Source organism: Cygnus olor, chromosome 2 (assembly GCF_009769625.2).
Source record: "Cygnus olor isolate bCygOlo1 chromosome 2, bCygOlo1.pri.v2, whole genome shotgun sequence".
Taxonomy (NCBI): Eukaryota; Metazoa; Chordata; class Aves; order Anseriformes; family Anatidae; genus Cygnus; species Cygnus olor.
The window spans coordinates 39860861-39880033 of NC_049170.1; the positions used below are offsets into that span (position 1 = coordinate 39860861).

The 19173-nt window shown below is 36.5% G+C and overlaps 1 protein-coding gene across 5 annotated transcripts in view; it reads right to left on the reverse strand.

Moving 5' to 3' along the window:
* The window catches only part of ZNF385D (zinc finger protein 385D), a 438227-nt gene that overhangs the window by 144898 nt on the left and 274156 nt on the right, over positions 1-19173 (reverse strand). Inside the window, exons 2-3 of one of the 5 annotated variants that reach the window (XM_040547928.1) lie at positions 10930-11026; positions 6349-6435 (exon numbers count right to left, since the gene is read on the reverse strand). The exons of 3 other annotated variants lie outside the window; for them this stretch is intronic. In XM_040547928.1, the coding sequence (XP_040403862.1) occupies positions 6349-6355 (7 nt within the window). In that variant the 5' untranslated portion in view covers positions 6356-6435; positions 10930-11026. The remainder of the gene's footprint in view (positions 1-6348; positions 6436-10929; positions 11027-19173) is intronic. One more of the 5 variants, XM_040547929.1, reaches the window with a different exon arrangement.

Consider the following 19173-nt stretch of genomic DNA (forward strand, 5'->3'; position numbering starts at 1 on the left):
TGGGCCCCTAAATTTAGTACTATGACCACTTCAGCATCCTTCCCTAATTTTAGTCTAGTAGTGAAATGAACACATTTTCACTCAGATTCAAGCAATTTCATGATAGCAAAGATGACATCAAAACCTGTTCATCCTTCCCAGCCATAATACTAGATGGAAGATGGGTGGACTGATAAATCCACATCTGCTTTATATATACATTATTAGTATAATCCTCTTCTGGCAAAATACGTATTCCCTGTCCCATTCTGAAGTTTGTTCTCCTGCTGGTCATGTTTTATACAACTTTAAGCTTTCTTTAGTAAAAAGGTGAGTCCAAGAAAGTGAAAAGCCCGCCATGCCATGAGTGAGCTACAAATACATAGTATTATCCTGATATTCTTAACCCACACAGTAACGCCAGGCCAGAAAAGTTTGTCTGAATATCAAAGAAAAACAGCTTTTCTTTTTCTTCTCCTGACTATAAGGTCTTCGTTTTGGCTCGCTATTCCCCCATAAAGCAGCTATCCACAGTGTGATTTCCAGCCCGCATCAGGGATGTTTACATTTAGATTCAAGCTAAAGTGGATCTTGAGTTGTGTAGGAAGTGTGCTTTTTTTTTTTCAGAGTAGCACTACTATCTGATGAAGTCAGAGGAAAGATACAACATTGCAAATATGCATTTTCCCCAAATTGCATGTACACTGGTCAGATACTTCTGCTGATGAAATTTCCTGACTGCTAGACTGACTGCATTGTTATTGACACTGTTTCTGTGGATGTCTCCTAACCAGCTGGTCAGAACATGAGGTTGGTAGCCTCTGCTGGAGAACTGACCAGATAGAGGCCTACCAAAAATGTCCAATTTAAATGGAGTATTTAACCACAGGGAGGAGGCTGCTGAGGGGCATTAAGAATTATCCTGAAGTGTGTTCCCCTGTGATCATGGTTTTAATAGATCCTAACCACAACTTTAAAAATTCACCATAAATAAATAAATAAAGTAAAATACAATCATCAGCCAACTATTATAAAATGGTATTATTTTTAAAGCTTTACACTTTCTGACATTTAAAAAATCTTTGACCTGGCATATTCTGCATTTGGATTTTTCTGCTGTTTTTATAAAGGTCATGTTTATGGTATAATGAGCACAGATTTCCAAGGGTTATTAATCAGAAGAAAACTGTATTGCAAACAGATTTTCAAAGAATTTTCATTTTTATCATGAATATAATAGTAATTTTTAAAGTGTTATTTTTCAAAAGCATGCTTGGGAAAGAAATAATGATTAACTTCTGATATCTTTACTTTAAATGAAACAAGCATATGCTGAGACAAATACATAACTAATATCATGAAATGGACACACTCCACTAGCAAACTCTGACTATGCAGATAGTGCTATGTAGCAATGCCTCTTTCATTTAGCACTGGAAAAGCTCAATGTCACCAAACCTTATTAAAAATTGACTAGAAATAGTTTTTACACATTTTAACTGCATAGCGCAAGCATTAATGAAACTTTATGCCAATTTCCTCTGCTAGTTGTCAAACCACTGTTATTTTATTGAAAACCAAACCAAACCAAAACAAACAAACAAACAAAAAAAAAACAACAGGTAGGTAGACTTCAGAAGTGACCACATTAGAAGGATGTCAAACTTGAAGTCAAAGGAGTGAAGTCAAAGCTAGCTCCAGGGTGAGAGAGGGAGGGAAGCAGTGAGAGAGGTGCAGAGAGAAGAGTGATGGAAACTCTTGTTATGTACATCCACTTGGCTGTTGTTATTACAGGTAACACGCAACAAGGGACATGACCTTTTGTAGCTCTGTGGATCTATGCCACATTTGCATGGACTGGGGCAAAATTATTGAATTACTTTATAGTTCTTGTATATGTAGGCCAGCCTATGTATATGTGCATAACAAAAATAAATACTTACTGAAATAGAGACAATTTGTTCATTATTCTTTCCCATGCATAAAGACATAAATGCTTTTATTTCAGAAACTGACATGTTTCTGAAGTATGCACCATTTTCAGAATTTTGATTCACAAAACCAGCCCACATATATGTTAAAATTATTTTGGTTATGGTCTTTCACAGGTAGACAAAAGAGTAAGTGGTACCGTTTCTTGCTCAACATTAACAGGGAGAAAAAGTAGAGAGGACCAAAAGTACAGGATTTCCAAACAGATAATGAAATACAGCCACAGACACATTAGACAGCAGTGCATTTTAAAGGCTAGTCTCTTGAACGTAAAGCACTATTCAGTTCATGGTGGCTTGAAAGATACTTGCTAAGATAAATTATTTGTAATTTCATCGTTTTTCCTACATGCATTCCTAAATTAAACGTACTTCAAGTTATTTGACTCAGGAACTTTTCCCACCAATAAAATTCCCACTCTGAATGAAGTATCTGAAGTTCTAAAAGAATCATAAACCAAACGAGCAAACATTGATATTTTTCATACTATTCTTTCTATGGATTAGAAAGAACAGAAAAAACAAGTAGATCACATGGTCTGATTGTTTCTAACCCCCAAACCATTACTTTTCATAAAACCTCCACTACACTTTAATGACACTAAACCAGTTCAGCCCTCAGGAGATTGAGCTGTTTGTGGGAGGAAAAAAAAAGAAAAAAAAAGAAAAAAAAAAACACAGCTGAGGTTCTGTCCATGACCAAGACTTTCTGGAAAAAGAAGATGAAAATTGAAGTTATCCTAGAAGGCAACCCGTGCTTTGTGTTGAGAAGGGAAAAACAGACAGTTCTTGGCAGTTTGTTATTCCCACAGAGATGGGGAAAAAGAGGGATAAAATGTAGTTAACTGTTAAGGTTGAGACTTACTAGAACAGAGTTTTATGTCCTCTCAAAATACATGCACTGTGTCCAGCAATGACTAATCTTTGGATTTTCATCACCAGGCAAAATATAAATATGTCCAATTGCATTCTAGGGAGAGAAATATCCTCTTTATCCTCCTACCTCCTGCTTGGTACCACCTGAATATCTGAAGATTTGATTAGAGTCATTCCCTTCACCGTTAAGCAGTTGAGCTCAGCTTACATCATACTGTCTTAAGGAGATGAGAAATCAGGTGTTGTTTTGTTGCCCCATTGTCCAAAATTGAAGGTTAACTACAGTTACTGCAATGTAACAAGTTGGGCATGCATGTAAAACAAAATACAGAATCGTTAGCATCATAGAATCATTCAGGTTGAAAAAGATCTGTAAGATCGTCTAGTTCAACCTTAAACATGCACACTAACAGGACAGCAGCCCTCCAAAAGGAAGAGACAAGTCATTTAATTTACCACAAACTGGAAATTATCACTGACTTTCTTAGAATCTTTGCTTTGCTGTGCTGATCAGCACACCAGCCACTCTTCATTTGTTGGAAAAAGGCTGGGTCTGCAAATGAATAGCAGTTCTGGATTGCAGTCCTAAGTGATGAGTTCAGCAAGGGGGCAACCATGAAAGGAGAGCAGGTGTTGATAAAGCATAAAACCCTCAAGATGATGTTAAGGGCAAGGAGTTAGGATATTTCAGAGAGGGGATGAGTGGAAAGGAAGCAAAGGGAAGCTAAGGCAGAGTAAGGCAGCAGGCAGAGAAAGAATGGAAATAAAAGAATAGGAAGTTGGAAATCAATGGGAGAAATATTGGCTAGAATCAAGTAAACAGATATTTTACAGAGAGTCTATGTCCAGGCATACAGATCTAGTTTTTATAAAGATTAAGACATGTTATAACGTACTTAAAAAATTAAATAAATATTAGTTGTGTAACTGTATTGTATCATGAAAATATGAGTATTATTGCCAAATAATCTATTGCAATCACTCACTGCTTTTGTGCAATTTATTTATTTATTTTTTTATTTTTTGATACAGGGATAAATATATGCCATGTGACATGCTGGAAAACATCTAGGTTTTAATTCATAGTGTGTCTTGATAAGCAAATGTTTACATTTCCTAAAAAAATATATATATATAATAATAAAAAAACACACATGAGATCATAGCTCCATAGATGCAGTTATAATCAAGAATATAGCTACTCCACAAACTCCATAAGGTTTCCGTATTCTAAAAAGCATAAGCAAAAATAGCCACCACGATGCAGTATAACAGATAAAAAACGTATAAGAAAGTTTTATTAGGACCAGTGAAGATAACATTGGTTTTCCTGTCTATGACAAAGATCATATGATCATATTATACAGTGTTCTGTAAAAGCATTGGTCCATATATACTAATGGAGTGGGGTCCAAAAATAGACCAGCGAAGACTGTTAAAGATGCCAGTGAAAAGTCTTCCTGCAAATATTTTATGGCATGATTAGCTTCCCCCTGCTGTCTACAATAGTAGTCTTGAGCACCAGAGCTCAGGGCCATTGAAATCATTTGGGAAAAAATAAAAATAAAAAATTAATAACCAAAGGCACAGGGTCTTCAAATATCATAATTTGACTAACTCCCTGAACACCTACATGCTCCACTGCATAAACAGGTTACCTGTATTCTCACTAGCAGATCCCTGACACGACTCTTCTGCAGAACAGAAAAATGTGACAAATCAAGCTATCCTGAGTTCACTTTTATAAAGCTGTCTCTTCTTTTTCTGTTATAGGGGACCAATTTGAAACCATGGAAAAAAAGTTTGAAAAATTTGAAATCCTGGAAGAAATAAGAATGCCATCTCCCTTGAATCAGGCTTTGGTGTTTGCACATGCCCCTGCAAGCACAAAGTTACAGATTAATAATCATAACTGTTCTTCCATAGCATTTTGGCTGATCTTTTTCTCCAGGATGCTATTGATTGTGAATAGGAGAGGGAGGGAAAATGCTTGTTGTATTTAACTTTTTTTCTGTGTCGCAAAGTTCTTCAGAATTTGTCTTTTATGCTCATCTATATGTAAGCTACACTTTTGTGCGTAGTTACTATGGAAGCAAAACTTTATAAAATTTTAAAAACTTGAAGAAATCAAGAATGTATATATTTTAATCAAAGGCCTATATAAGTCTGCTCTACAAGTCCTCAATGTCTCAGAAAAAAAAAGTCCCAGTGTTTGGGCTGTTGACTAACTGGGGATACTTGTTCAATAATCTCTTTTTGTAGTGGTTTAGATTTGTGCAAATGTGTATTCACTTCACGAAGGAATTTAGCTTGGGTTTCCAGGACCCCACAAAAATCGCTTGACCACAGGGCTAGCGTCTTTCTGGGAAAGTGAATACATTCTTTTTCAGTGGAGAAGTCCTAACAAACTGGCTATTTATAAAGAAAGGTTATGGAAACTTCAATTTTGGCAAGCTTACACCTGTTAGAGCTGCTTTAGTCAGATGCTTTGAGAACTGGAATAAGTGGTAGCTGGTAGTTTGACTGTCCTTCTTTTGATACCTATGAAAATCTGGAGATCCAGGTTTTGTATTTTTGTGTAAAATATTCCTGTAATTTCAAAAAAGTTTATTAAGCGAGGAAAATTATCTACTGTCATACTCTATAGGTGGGGGGAAAGCACCACTGCTTTTGCAGACAAGACACAAAGGACAAAAGAAATGTTTGTCCTATTTTCCAGAAATGCAGGCATGTCAGGACTAATTTATTTAAGCCATGACATGTTGGATGCTCCAGGCTGCATCCATGGAAATAGATAAAGGCATGTCCTCCACAGATTTAATGAATGGGAATCCCTGTCCCTGGCTAATATAAATTGTGCTCATTGGTGGGTAAATCTATTGATTACATTCCAGTTACAATTACACACACAAGTTTTCAGTAAAGTAGCATAAACTATTCACCAAAAGCTAGACATAAAGAAATATGAACAAATTATTGGGTTAAGTTATATGACTTATTTATGATTTTTTTCACTTTTCTGTATCTCATCCACATTTTCCTTGAGTGCTTTTCTATCCTGTGACATAAAATCATTTCATGATAAATTCACATGTTATTATTCACTCCATTCAGAACTTTTTCCTCACTGAAAAAGCAAAGTAATTTTTATAGATTCTGACACAGATTTTGCCATAAGGTTTTCTGTGTTGACTACACAGCTGGTATCTGTAAAGAAAAGGCTACAGGACAGTATCATCTATATCTTTGATTACCATTTTATAGGGGAGAACTTCTAAAACTAATAAATAATAAGTAACAATAAAAATAATAAAGGGCAGTGCTTGCTATAAAAGGTTGAAAGGAATGGTCTGCCCTCCGATGTGCAGATATCACTGCTGACTACAGATGGCGAAGCATAGTGGAAGGGGCAGATACCATTCATCTGCATTTTTATATAGGCCAGGAACAGCCTAAAACCTCTGAAGAAAGAAAAATATTATAAGATCTCAAGTAATAATACCTTTCATGGCCTGCTCTTCAGTCAGCCTAGGTACATTCTGGTCTTGTATCAAGGCACCTTACAACAATATAGTCTTTGTCCTAGGAACTAAACATAGGATAAGAATAAAACACATTTAAATAACTTTTTTCAGGGAGTCCCCTTTTTGCTCATGCAATAACACTGTTCAGAATAATTACTTATAGCCCTATATAGCTATTAAAAACTCACTTTGTGTATATTTCAAACTCAGTTTAGACATTCACCATTTTTTCCTTCGGTTATTCAGTCTAGAATTCAGCATTTCTTGAACCAGCTAAAAATATATCTTGAAACAGGTTTAATATAAAAACAAGCCCCCTCAAACATGTCAGTTTATTCAATTCAAAGACTATCTTTCATCTACCTCCTTACTAAGGTGCTCAAAGAAATAAAATAAAAATAAAACCTTGGCATAACAGACCATCACTCCACAGCAAAAGAAAAGGTCTCAGTTAACATGTTTAGCTTAAAGTCCCTCTCTGCTAGAAAGAAAAAACAAAATAAGACTAACCTTGGTTCTGCTAAGTAGCACAGTTATTTGAGAGTCACTAAAGCAATTGCATTTTTGGAAGGCATTGCTACCAGACCTTGAAACCACAATGCAATAGAACACAATTCCAAGAAGAGAAAAATTCCTGTGCAGACTTTTCTGATAATCCATGTAGATTACAAGGATCAGAATCATGCAGCTACATAATGTTAACTCTAGGTATTATAATTCCAGATGTTACTGAGTATGTTATATAAGGAAGTATTTGCTCTGATCCTTTTAATTTATTGTATTGCTTTTCTTTGGTGATTTGGAGTGAAGTTAGAACCATCATTTGACTTCTTTGCATCACATTATGTTACATATTCCTAATAATTTCATTACTTTTTCAAATTAAAATAGAAAAGTAATCCACTCAATTTAGGCAACAGACATCTATTTAATTGAATTGTATATCAAATACTTCAAGCGATTACTCAATATGTTTCATTACCAGAGATGAGCAAGTCTTCCCTCTCCGAACCCTCGTACCTTTGAATTTTAATAAATTTGGTATATTAATCTGATCAAAAGAACCTTACAATATCTGAAAAGCTAAGAGGGCAGGGCAAGCACAAACAGCCTTCAGAGGAGTTGTAAGTTGACAAGCTAGATCCCTCCTCCATCCTCCCACTCTACTGCTACAGAGTGGAGGGAACCTAACATACTCTAATCATCTTTGCTTTCCATAAGAAGTAATCTTACAGTACATTTCCAAGAAAATGAAATTATATTTAACCAGTGAAGTGAGCCAACCAATTGTCAGATTGCAATAACAATGCAAGTATTTGCTAATACTTCCTTCAAATACCTCCTTCAAATACTTCTGCATATATTTAACTATCCCAGTCCCTCCCATCAATGGAATGACATCAGAAAAGTTGATTCTTTTTTAATTCATAAATGTAGAAGTAGTCTCTCTCTTATTTGCATGACTCCATCTGACTAAATATTCAAAAGGTTCCATAACAATGAGTTTTCAACAAAAACAAATGTTATTCTACTAAAAAGGAAATAAAATTTAAGAGGGTGCTCGATTTGAAGGACGACTCAAAGCCTCAGACTGAAAATGAAGTTACTCAAAGAGTATCACCAAAGATATACTGAGACTTCCATATTTTCTTTCCAACGTCACATCTTTAAAAAAGAATGGGATTATTCCAGAGACAAAAATATACTTCTTGTATCTAGACATGGCATTAAAAGAAGCATAAACTTACTGAAAAAGACAGTGTGGGGGAAAGAGGCTTATCTCTGCCCTAGTTTAACTCCACTGACTTAAGGAGAGTTACACTGGGGATTAGTCTGAGCTGTAATACTAAAGAACAGTTATTGCAGTGCACTGAATATGTTTAATTAGAGGTATCAATTTAAGCAATGAGGCATTTTTGCGTATAAGCCTCTAAGAAACCTGAAACCAAACACAGCTTGCCTGTATAAGGGTTGCATTCCAAAGCCTATGCTCATGCCAGTTTTGCAGATCTGGAGTCAAAACCAAACACAAATCAACTGATTCACAGTAGAATGTTTTGGGTGTGTTAACCTGAAATTCTTATGAAAACTTTAGAAAGTGTGGACCAAGTCATGATAAAATTTAAGTTAAGATTTTCAAACCCATCTTCAGCACCAAACTACCAATATTGGCAGAGTTATTTTGTCAGTGCAGCTGTGTTAGGCTGGGACCTTCCACTTGCTGCTCTCTTACCTCAAATACCAGATATCTGTAACTTCACAGTGGGGTTGCCTTCATTTACGCAATACAGAAAAACTTCATTTAGCATCTAAGGAAAGATTCTACAAACCTGTATTTCTGGCTATTTTGTTTCATGTGTACTTGGGGGAGAATATGGGGTAATCTTGTCTGGATAAAGATAGAATTTAAATAGGGAGTGCCAGGATTTCTTTATTATGTTCTTCAGACAGCTAAATTATACTTAAAATGGGTTAAGAAGACCTAGAGTGCATACAGTTGTTTGGTGTTGCTATGTAGATTCTGTTGCTATCACATGTATAAAAAAATAAAAATCTGCATTTTATTTCTTACTTAAACTACCATTTAAGTTCACAAAAAGCAGTCATGTGTTCAGCGACTTTAGTATATGCAGTTGCAAAAGAGGTAAAAGTAAATGTATGTCTGTGTCCAAGGTCAACCATCAACAGTATTAATGGAAATTTTATGAAGTGCTTAAAGTTACATGTAAAATAATAGTGCATGCCGGACACAAAACAAAGCAATGCAGAGTTCACATTTAGGTTACTCCACCATGCATTGTTTGACACACCGATTTTTGTGGAGCATTTCCAAGGCTAAGTCTGGTCACGCTACTAAGTCTGTAGACTTGGAGTACCAAGGCTGGTAGAGATACAAGAACAGCAAAAAGAGACTGAGCAAGCCAATAGTCATAATTGTAATTCAGTGTTCAATGGTTTGAAGTGAACAGACCACTTGCTTTTAAAATTTTAACCTGAGAATTTGGTTCTCACCAGAATGTTTCTTTCTTGCATCAGTAAGACTTTTCAGTGTTTCCCTATAACTTCCTCAGCAGAAACAGTTAAGTCTTGATAGCTCTCCTACTCCAGGATAGCTCCCTCATTCGCTAGGAGGCTGAGCCAAAACTGATTTATGCAAGGACTTACAGATGGTATAAGTACAAATTGGATGTTGCAATGCATAGCTTTTAGGTGCCCAACTCCAAATTACAAAATACGGAACAAAAGATCAGGTGGCTCAGGGCCTCATCCAGCCTGGTCTTGAACACCTCCAGAGATGGGTCATCCACAACCTCTCTGGGCAACCTGTTCCAGTGCCTCACCACCCTCTGAGTGAAGAATTTCCTCCTAACCTCTAATCTAAATCTCCCCTCTTTTAATTTAAAACCATTCCCCTTGTCCTATCATTATCTGATTGAGCAAAGAGTTGTTCTCCATCTTTTTTATAAGCCCCCTACAGCTTTTCCTTACTGCTGCAGTTGCATTTAACTAGTGCAGAGCCTGTCAACTGGAGAAAAATCACCATAAACTACTAACAAGACATTGAATTGTCCTGATCTCTTTAATATTATTGCCAATAGCGTGTCAAAAAGGTGTTCCAGTCCAACAAATCACTGGGGAGGTTGCCCCCTTAAAACTCAATAGAATTGAAATAGGACTATTGTGAATTACGATATACTGTACATAGTATCAGAAAAGCTTTCAAGCCTCCATCCTATACACATACACAAACTGCTTGCAAATGTAAATCTAAAAAGACTAAAAAGCACAATCATGGTAACTTTAATATATGCATATATATAACAATAGAAATTAATATGGATTTAGGGAAGCATAGAGATAAATTGTTCATCTGACTTGAGAAGAGTTTCATAGTGTCATTTTTGGTCTTGATGACTTTGTAACAGAAATTAAGAAGAGTAATAATGACTATTTTTTTTGTAGCTGAGAGTTTGCCGGCTTCTGGAAAAAGGCTGGTGGTTTTAAAACACTTCCTGAAAAACAGGAAAGTCAGTATAGCTTTAACTGCCTGTTAATCCCTGAGCCTTTCTACAGAAACCAAAGCTCAGGTGAGCAAGAGAATTGATGGAGTTTTCCAGCACAGGTCTGCAGAACTCCTTTGGGACAGGGAGACTTGCAGCAGTGCATTCCTTCCTGCAGGTGCATCTTCCCATAAGTGTGGCTCCCCATGCCAGACCAGGGTAATTCAAGTTGTCCGACTTGTCTCAACTTGTGTTTCCATATCTTAAAGTGTCTCATCTCACAAAGAGACAGAGAACTGTTTCAGCAAGAAATGTTACCCAAACAGATAAAGCCTCCTCCCTCCTCTACCTCCAGCTGGGTGGTGGATAAGGAAGAAAATTACAACTTAATGCTGCTGGGCATGCCAATGTCCTCTATCCCAGATCTGCTGCCCAAGCAGCTGCCAAAGTTGAACTATGCTGTTGATGATCAATTTAAGACTTTTAAAGAGCATTTAATTCATATTTGAAGTTATAGAAAATATTAAACAGAACTGTTACAAATTATTTGACAGTTACCTTAATTAGGCTAGGTCTGATTTAATATTTCCAGCACAGTTGAAACTCTTACTTTACTGGGAGCCATGGAAGTCTCTCAGCATGTTAGGTCCAGTAACTGAAATTGAGTTCAAGCAAATCTATTAACACAGTCCAACACTTTCCACAGTTCATTACAAATAATAATTACTTTCTAAATACTTCTTCCTTCACTGTGAAGAAAAGATCTGTCTCAGTAAAAATATCAGTGAGGAAAGCTCAGTTATTGCTGAAAGATTCTTGATATACACATATCAACAAATTTCAAAAACTGCCCAACATTTTTCAGACAAACCAGCAATATTACCTCAAGCTCCATACGTTATTTACTAGAACAGAAGTTGGCTACACAGATGGGAGAACCTGCAAAACTGGAGCTCTGCCTGTCAGAGGCAACTTGGAAAGATTTCTTAAAAGATTAACTTATCTACTATTGTAAATATTCTCTAACAACATTAGTCATTTATTACTGAGAGCTTCCTAAAAGGGGCTAATAATTTTGAATGAACATTATTTCTTTTTATCTTTGTGATTTTGCAGATATTAGCTCAGCTGGGGTCTCTCAAACAGATATTTGATATAAAATATTCATAAGTTGTTTGACTATATTGTGAGGTCAGATGGCGCTATTTCTGTTTCCAGGCTGGAAGAATCTAAATTGAGCTTTGTATTGCCAAAAATATGCTGGCATAGCTTTTAACATAAATACTCATTTAAAAAATTTAAGTAAAGCATCATGTAATTGTTCTTTTTTGTGATTATTCCCATGAAGAAATCTTCCTACCGGAAGAGCACAAAAAGCTTACACAAATCACATGAACATAGTTAGAACAAACTGAGGAATATTTTAGGAGTGTTAATTGTTATTGTTCTTTTAATGCTAAATATTACCTGCCTACCTGAGATGATTCTGTGCTGCTTTCGTCACTATGTGGACTGGTTTTGATATATTAGAATAACTAAAATTAGGTCATAGGGCAATAAGCAATAAAAATTACGTTCTACACCTGTATTATGTTTCTAAATTCTATAGAGTTGTCTGAGTGTCCACAGAAATATCTAGTGTCATCATTCATTGCCTTCACAAGGTTAATTTCAGACTATTTACATAATTTTTCTTCTCTACATGCTGATATTGCCACGTGATGACAACTTTGCTTTAAGTTAGTCACTAAGGTCAAAATGTAGCAGTTTTGCGCGGTCATATCAGGGTGCTCAAGCGGAGCGGTGCTGCCAGTGCCATTCTGCTGCAGCACCAGCACACCACAGGGGTTTTACCTGCTGCCTGTCTGCCTTCCTCTGGCAGCAGTTTATATACGTTTCACAATCTTTAAGGCTTTCAGCAATCACCTTTCAGTTGTATCTATATTGTTAAAGAGATTTCAAATGTTGCTTTGATTTGTTTTGTTTTTAGTCTTTTACTGCTTTACCACATTCAATGCATTTATGTGAATCTACATATCTGCAGGGGTTATTTCTTGTGGAGCAGCGTCCTTCTTTGACGCCACTGACTCTTTTTACCTTGAAATACCTGTTTACATTGGGAAGGCAGTCTATTGCATGCACTGTTAGAGAGTGTAGAGCTAAATGTAAAAATGCTAATATGAAGGGCACTTGTCTCATATACATCGACTTGAATATAGGCAGACATTTCTGCAAGGCAGTGTTCTTTCTATACATCATATCCAAAGAGATGCAGATATCCAGCTGCTACTGAACTCTGGGAACCCAAATGGTGGGCTGCTAATTAGCATTGAGTAGGTTTATCAGCTGTACCCATGCAAGAGGGTATCTTTGGTGTTCCATAAAAATATTGTAAAGTATTAATAAGAAAGAAAGAAAAAAAAAAAAAAAGGAAAAGCACCGGCCATCTATAAATGTATTGAAAATTGTTACTTCAATTCAACTGAAAAGAAAAAGATTTAATTCAGAATCTTTCTTAGCAAAGAAAGAAAGGGAACAATCATACTGTGTGGACCAATGCAATTTCCAAGTACTCAGTGATACTAAGAATTCAGCCAACAGAAATTAAATGTACTATTAGGAAGTTAGTGTACGTGTCCTAGCACTGCATGTGGAGTGGAGGACTAAACTGGTTTTACGAGGTAGACAGACTGTGGTCAGGATTGGTGAGTCAAATGTTTGTAGATGATTACATCATGTCTTGAGTGCTAAAAGCATGTAAGAATACAAGAAATAAAACACTACAATGCTTTACAACACTAATATCATTTTGGCTGCCATGACTTCAGACAGAGGGAGAGACAAAAAGGGAGAGGATTTAAATATACCCATGCGCACACACCATTTTATAGCCTGTTTAACTTCTTAGAATTTATCATTTATAAACACAGCAAAATTAAATAGGTTAGGTAAGCCTTCAGGTTTGCCTGTTTGTTTTTCCTTCTTAAAGAAATAAAAATGGCTACCAAAAATAACAGATGCTACGTGAAGGGTTGAAGCAAAGCTATCTTTTTTTTCCATGCTACCTAGAAGCAGACAAGCTCATGTAAGTTCCACTGTTGAAAAAATTGCTGCTTACAGCATCATCGCTTACTAGTAATAACAAAAAAAAAAAAAAAAAAAAAAAAAAAAAAAAAAAAAAAAACAAGCAGTGTGCTTGCTATGCAATAGTCACATATCTGGCAAACTAAATGGCCATGATATATGGCTGGTTTGACAGGAGGTGAGTGGATTGGTTTTCACAGGTAAATACCAGCAAACAAAAACTAATTTGCTAAACATTGCACTATAGAGACAGTGGAGCCCCAGGTCACTACTGAAAAATGACTTGGCACTGAAAGAAGAGCATTGATATTGCTTGCAGTGCCAAGACCTGCTTCCTCCCCACCTCCTCCTTCCTTGTGCATTTACAATTGTAGACCTTGCCAAAGTTCTGCATGTTTTTGCCTTCCCCCCACCCCCCCCCCTTCAATATTGATCCCTAACCCAGTGATGGGTAACAGTATTGGAAAACATAGCCATTATCTCCCCCCGTCTTCATAACTTACTACACTCCACAGTAAACAAACTGAGTAAACAAGGTCAGCAAGAACAAAAGAAGCTGAGAAAATTGTCATGGCTTTTGTTTTGAATGAAGTGGACTGTCCACCTACTTTTCTCAATTACAGTACAAAGGTAAATAAACATAAGAACTTATGTGAAGTAATAATCAAAGAGGAAATGAAGCCTAGCTTTCTTCCTTTGTTCTTCATAAAGCAGTTTCTAGCATAAAACCACTTTTTAGACTCTAACTTGTTTTCTGATGGAGAGGCCTGGGGAAGAGACTGCCAGTTTGCATCATAATAAACAGAACACATTAACAATACACATCATAAAAATTACTAATATGAGCCAAAGCCCTTTGAAATCCTAAGCATATGCTAAAATTTCAAATGGCTGTACTCAAAGTTTGTAGACATGCCAAGTTAATCTCATTTTTGTATCTCCTGTAATTGCTTCAGAGATGAAGATACTGTATGTTACCAAATCTCAGGAGTGTTTCAAGCTTTACTTGAAAAGCAAGTGGTACATTATGGTTTTAAATTCTGACATCAACAGTGACTATAAAACAGAGTAAATTAGTTGGCTGGGTAACAGAGCCAGGACCTGATCCCATAGTGATGAAAAGATTTTTTCATAATTTCCAAACAACTGGTTCAGCCAGCTAGTTGTGTTATTAAAAATAATAATAATAAAAAGCTATCTCACCCCAACTTTTTAAAATAGTTGTGGCCTTTGCCAAAGCAGACATAGGAGAGAGAGGGAGGGAAAGAGAGAACTAGCACGTTTGTTTAAATGCTCTAGGTAAGGGCTCAAAATGTCTTACCTTTTTTTTCAGGCCTAAATGTATTACTAAATATAAAAGTATTAAATGGATATAATTTCAAAGCATCAAAAGAGACAGGGCTGTATTGTCAGAGATGTTAACATGAGGCAAGAATGTATAACAACTGAATGTTCATAAAAGCCTCTCCTGCGATTCCAATTTCAAATTATATTTGAATCAAATTGCATTTTCTTGTTTCATGTTTGATCTAGGCCTTGGCAACTTCTTTAAGTTGTCATACAACACATATGACCAGTGATCACTGTGCACATGTGCAAAGCCAAAAAAAAATAAAAATAAATTGTTTGAGGGGAACATGTTTATGAGCACTGGATGAATGAACCGAAAGAAGTGGTTAATAAAATGTGCAAGGTCTACATATATAGGGACATGCCAATAACGCAGCTTTATGGAACAGATTTTTCACCCCTTAGTGGACTTTGCAGAAACATACTGCTAAAAGCAGTGAGAAAACATGCTGCCCTACAGACTGTGGCTGGGTGATGTAATGACTTAACACTAGGACAGAGCAAAGCTTCTTCCCACTTTCAACACCAGCAATTTGATTCAACTACAATCTCACACACTTCAGGCTTTGTATTTCTAGCCAACATATTTTGATTTATGTTCTCTGAATGTTACCAATCATCTATGCAATTTCAGCTGCAAAAGTAATCTTTGCCATATATTACATGTATATTACATATATTACGACTCCTTTTTAAAACTGAAACTCTTATGACCTTTACTGAATTTCAAGAACTTTTCATGATCTAATACTAAATTGAAATGTTTCCTTTATCAAGTCCAGATCTATTTCTTCTTTTTTAAAGAATCGTCATTTTCTTTAGTGTAACGAGGGTCAAAAGCTTAAAAAGTATTCCTGTAACCTGTTTAGCATTTTTGTAATTGCAAGCATTTCTAAAACTACCATCAAGCCATAAAAGAGAATCCAAATAATATGGAAGGATATTTGCATATAGGCACCAAGAGGTAGAAACCACTGGACTCAGAGATAATTCTGCACTCAATCTCATTAGCTTAAAATATTTTATAAAAATAATGTACGTAAACTGTCATTCGGGGAAAAAAAAAAGGTCGAAAAAGGACGGAAGCATGACATCACAATGAAAATTTAAAAAATATAGTTTTGACTTTATATTTCATTCCTTAACAGAAATAAGACATTAGTTAAGACGGGGTGGAATATGAGATTCCATTGCCACCCCACTTAAAACACATAGACAGACACATGTTCACATTCACGCACGCGCATACACTTTTTTGTTAAAGACCTTCAGCTGAAGCAGCCGTGACCTATTCTTCACTAATGAAGCCATAAACCACTAATTCCAATTTCGCTTTTGGAGCAGTTATGCCAACCACAAAAAGGGTAACACTGGGACATTTTTTTTTTATTATTTTTTATTTTTTGGTGAAATGTTGAAATCACCCCTTTATTTATGGTAACATACTGAATATATTTAGAGATGTATTAAATGAACAGTTTCTGCAACAGAATCTAAAATGGTATAATCTAACACAGAACAGTTCCGGTAATTTTCAGCAGTTTTTTTTTTTTAATAGTTATTATTATGTATACATGCATTAATCATTATTCAGTGCTTCAAGATATGAACTTCACTGCCCGGGAGGCTGTAAAGTTCCAAGTATAAACATAAGGTTCCTGCAGATCTCTAGCTCCTATACATTGGCTTGCTCAGCTGAATTCTTCTGTCACTTTCAGCATCCATTACATATTAGCTACACTTTCTTATTGCAGATGGCTGGTGATAAAATAGAGTACAGTTCATAATCCAGTATCTGCATTTCTCAAAACATTTTAAAAGCATAGTCTTATCATCAGTGATTCATCCTGTCTTAAATGAAGACAAACAGAAATGCAATGAAAGGCCTCTGCAGTGTCTAACCTAGAAGAAAATATAACCTCTTAAAAACAAACCGGTGACAACTAAATATTTTCACTGAAACTGCAGAAACATGTGGGGTTTTTTTGGTTGTTTGGTTTGTACAATGTGTTTTCTTTAAAGAGGTGGTGAGATTTGGGGTGTGGGGGGTATTTTTTCTTCCATGAGTCATCCAGCATGAATCTCTTCTACAAGAAAGTGTTCCAGAAATAAAAAGTGATACTCAGAATAGTAGCATGTATGCAGATGAATTACTACACTCTACAACATTGGCTGGAGAAAAAAACACTGAAAATGAAAACAGCCAACATGCAAACAGAAATGTGATGGCATTTTCAGGCAATATTTGTTTGTCTCTGTCCCCATTATGAGCTCTATTATTTTATCCCATAGGATATTCATTTCCACCCCAATATATTAGATTTCCTGTATAATGTGAATGGAAACACTAAGCACAGACATTACTTAAATCAGTAATTGGTCCACTGAGGGCAAGGGAGTTGGGGGGTAGGGGGGAATACACAAAAAAAAAAAAACAGGTTAGTGGAGCTCACTGTCACTGTACAAGGTTCCATTTTCTCTCTCCCTTTCTTTTTTTCCTTTTTTTTTTTTTTTTTGGTGGTAAATTTTAATTTCAGTTCCTTTTTTGTTTGTGCTTCTTCAGCAAGGAAAAGGTACTGGGGAGGGGGCAGTGGGGTGGAGGATTGGCTTTCCTCCCAGCTCCATTAGAGCTCTCAAGAGCAGTGCTCGCTGTCCCTTAACTGCAATTTCACTGCAGTATCTCCTCCAGCGGGCGACCCTCGCGTACCGCGGTGGTGCACGACACGCTCCAAAAGCTCTCCCTCCCCCTTCACCATCTGAATTGTGAAGAGCGGGGACACTTTCCACCCAGCTTGCACGGCCTTGCCCCAGTCAAGGGGCTTCCATATGGGCTAGCACAATGCTCACGGGCAAGTCAGCTCCATCCAGCTGCTGGAGCAATGCACTGTGCTGGCGAGGTGGCCGAGCCAAGGCAGCAGCGGTCGGCGGGACCTTTTTTGGTAGAGATGGCAGCGACAAGCTATGTACAGCCGGTGGCCACGGCAGAGCCTTCGTATGGAGTAGAACCGGAGGAGGTCCCTGATTACCGCTTTGCACTGACAGCCACCCACCGTTTCTCCTCTCCTGTCGGCAGCGAATGGTTGCAAGTGACTTTTACCTTATGCTAAATTATTACCTCAAGGATAAATGCAAGCAAAAGTTGCTCTAGGGGATGTGTGTATGTTTTAGAGTGTAAAGCATATACCTATTACAGCACTTAACAGATATTTATTATTTTCATTGGCTTTTGGCTTACCCTATAAACATGTTACATCATTTTGTAGGGTTTTTACTATTATTACAATCCCACATTTCTGTTCAACTCAAAATGACAAACGCAAAACCAATAGAATAAGTAACAAATGTATCCACGGTGACCAAACAACAGGCTCCGAAGCACAGCATAGGGAGTGAAAATTAGCAATTATTGAAATCACTCCATCAAAATTCCAGTGCAACGTAAAAGAAAAGCATATGTAATTAGAACCATCACCATTAGTTTAATTATTTGAAGGCTCGGCTCTAATAGTACCATATACATTATTTCAGCCCCAAATCTTGCAGGCTACGGGTTTAAAGAAAGCAAGAAACCCTATGACTGATTTTGGAATTTAGTAACTTTTCTCTTTGATGCTTAAGAAACTCACTTCACCCACTATTACTTGCTACATAAGAAAAACATTTTCAGAGGACTAGGTCTTACTTTCCATTTCAGTATTTATTTCAGCCTTAATGCTGTATGTGTGTTAACTCACAACGCTACCTTACATCAGCACCAATTAGTCAAGAAGACCCAGAAAAACAACTAAGATGTATACAGACATACATGAATATTTTCTTTTTCTTCCCTCTCTTTTCTTTAGGTGGCCCCAAAACACCATGCATAAGGAAAGAAATATCCTGGAATTCTTTACTAATATTGAAAGGATTTTTTTATTTTTTTTCAGCAAATATAAAACTCTAATATTGCGTACATGATGGCTATAGCAATTTCAAGTCAAAGTGGGTGCATGATGTACGTGGTCTAGCTTTCATTTGGATTTGTACAATACTGCTTTGTGCAGTCACTGTTACAACAGAGACAGGTGAGATTACAGACATTCTGGCTTCTCACAGACGGACCAGGAAAACACCAAGAACAGCCACAGGTAAACATTATCCCCATTAGATCATGCTTTGTTATGCAAAAGACAGAAAGGAGAACATCCATTTAAAACTTAATATTAAAGGAAGTTTCAGTCTGAACACAGAATACTGAAAACCTGCCTAACTGAAACTTTTAGCTCTTCTCTCAAAAGTGAGATTTCCTAAAAGCAGGGAGAAAGCACAACCCAGTTTGTTCCAATTAAAAACTTGTGTTGCACCAGAAAACAAATGAGCATGTGAAAC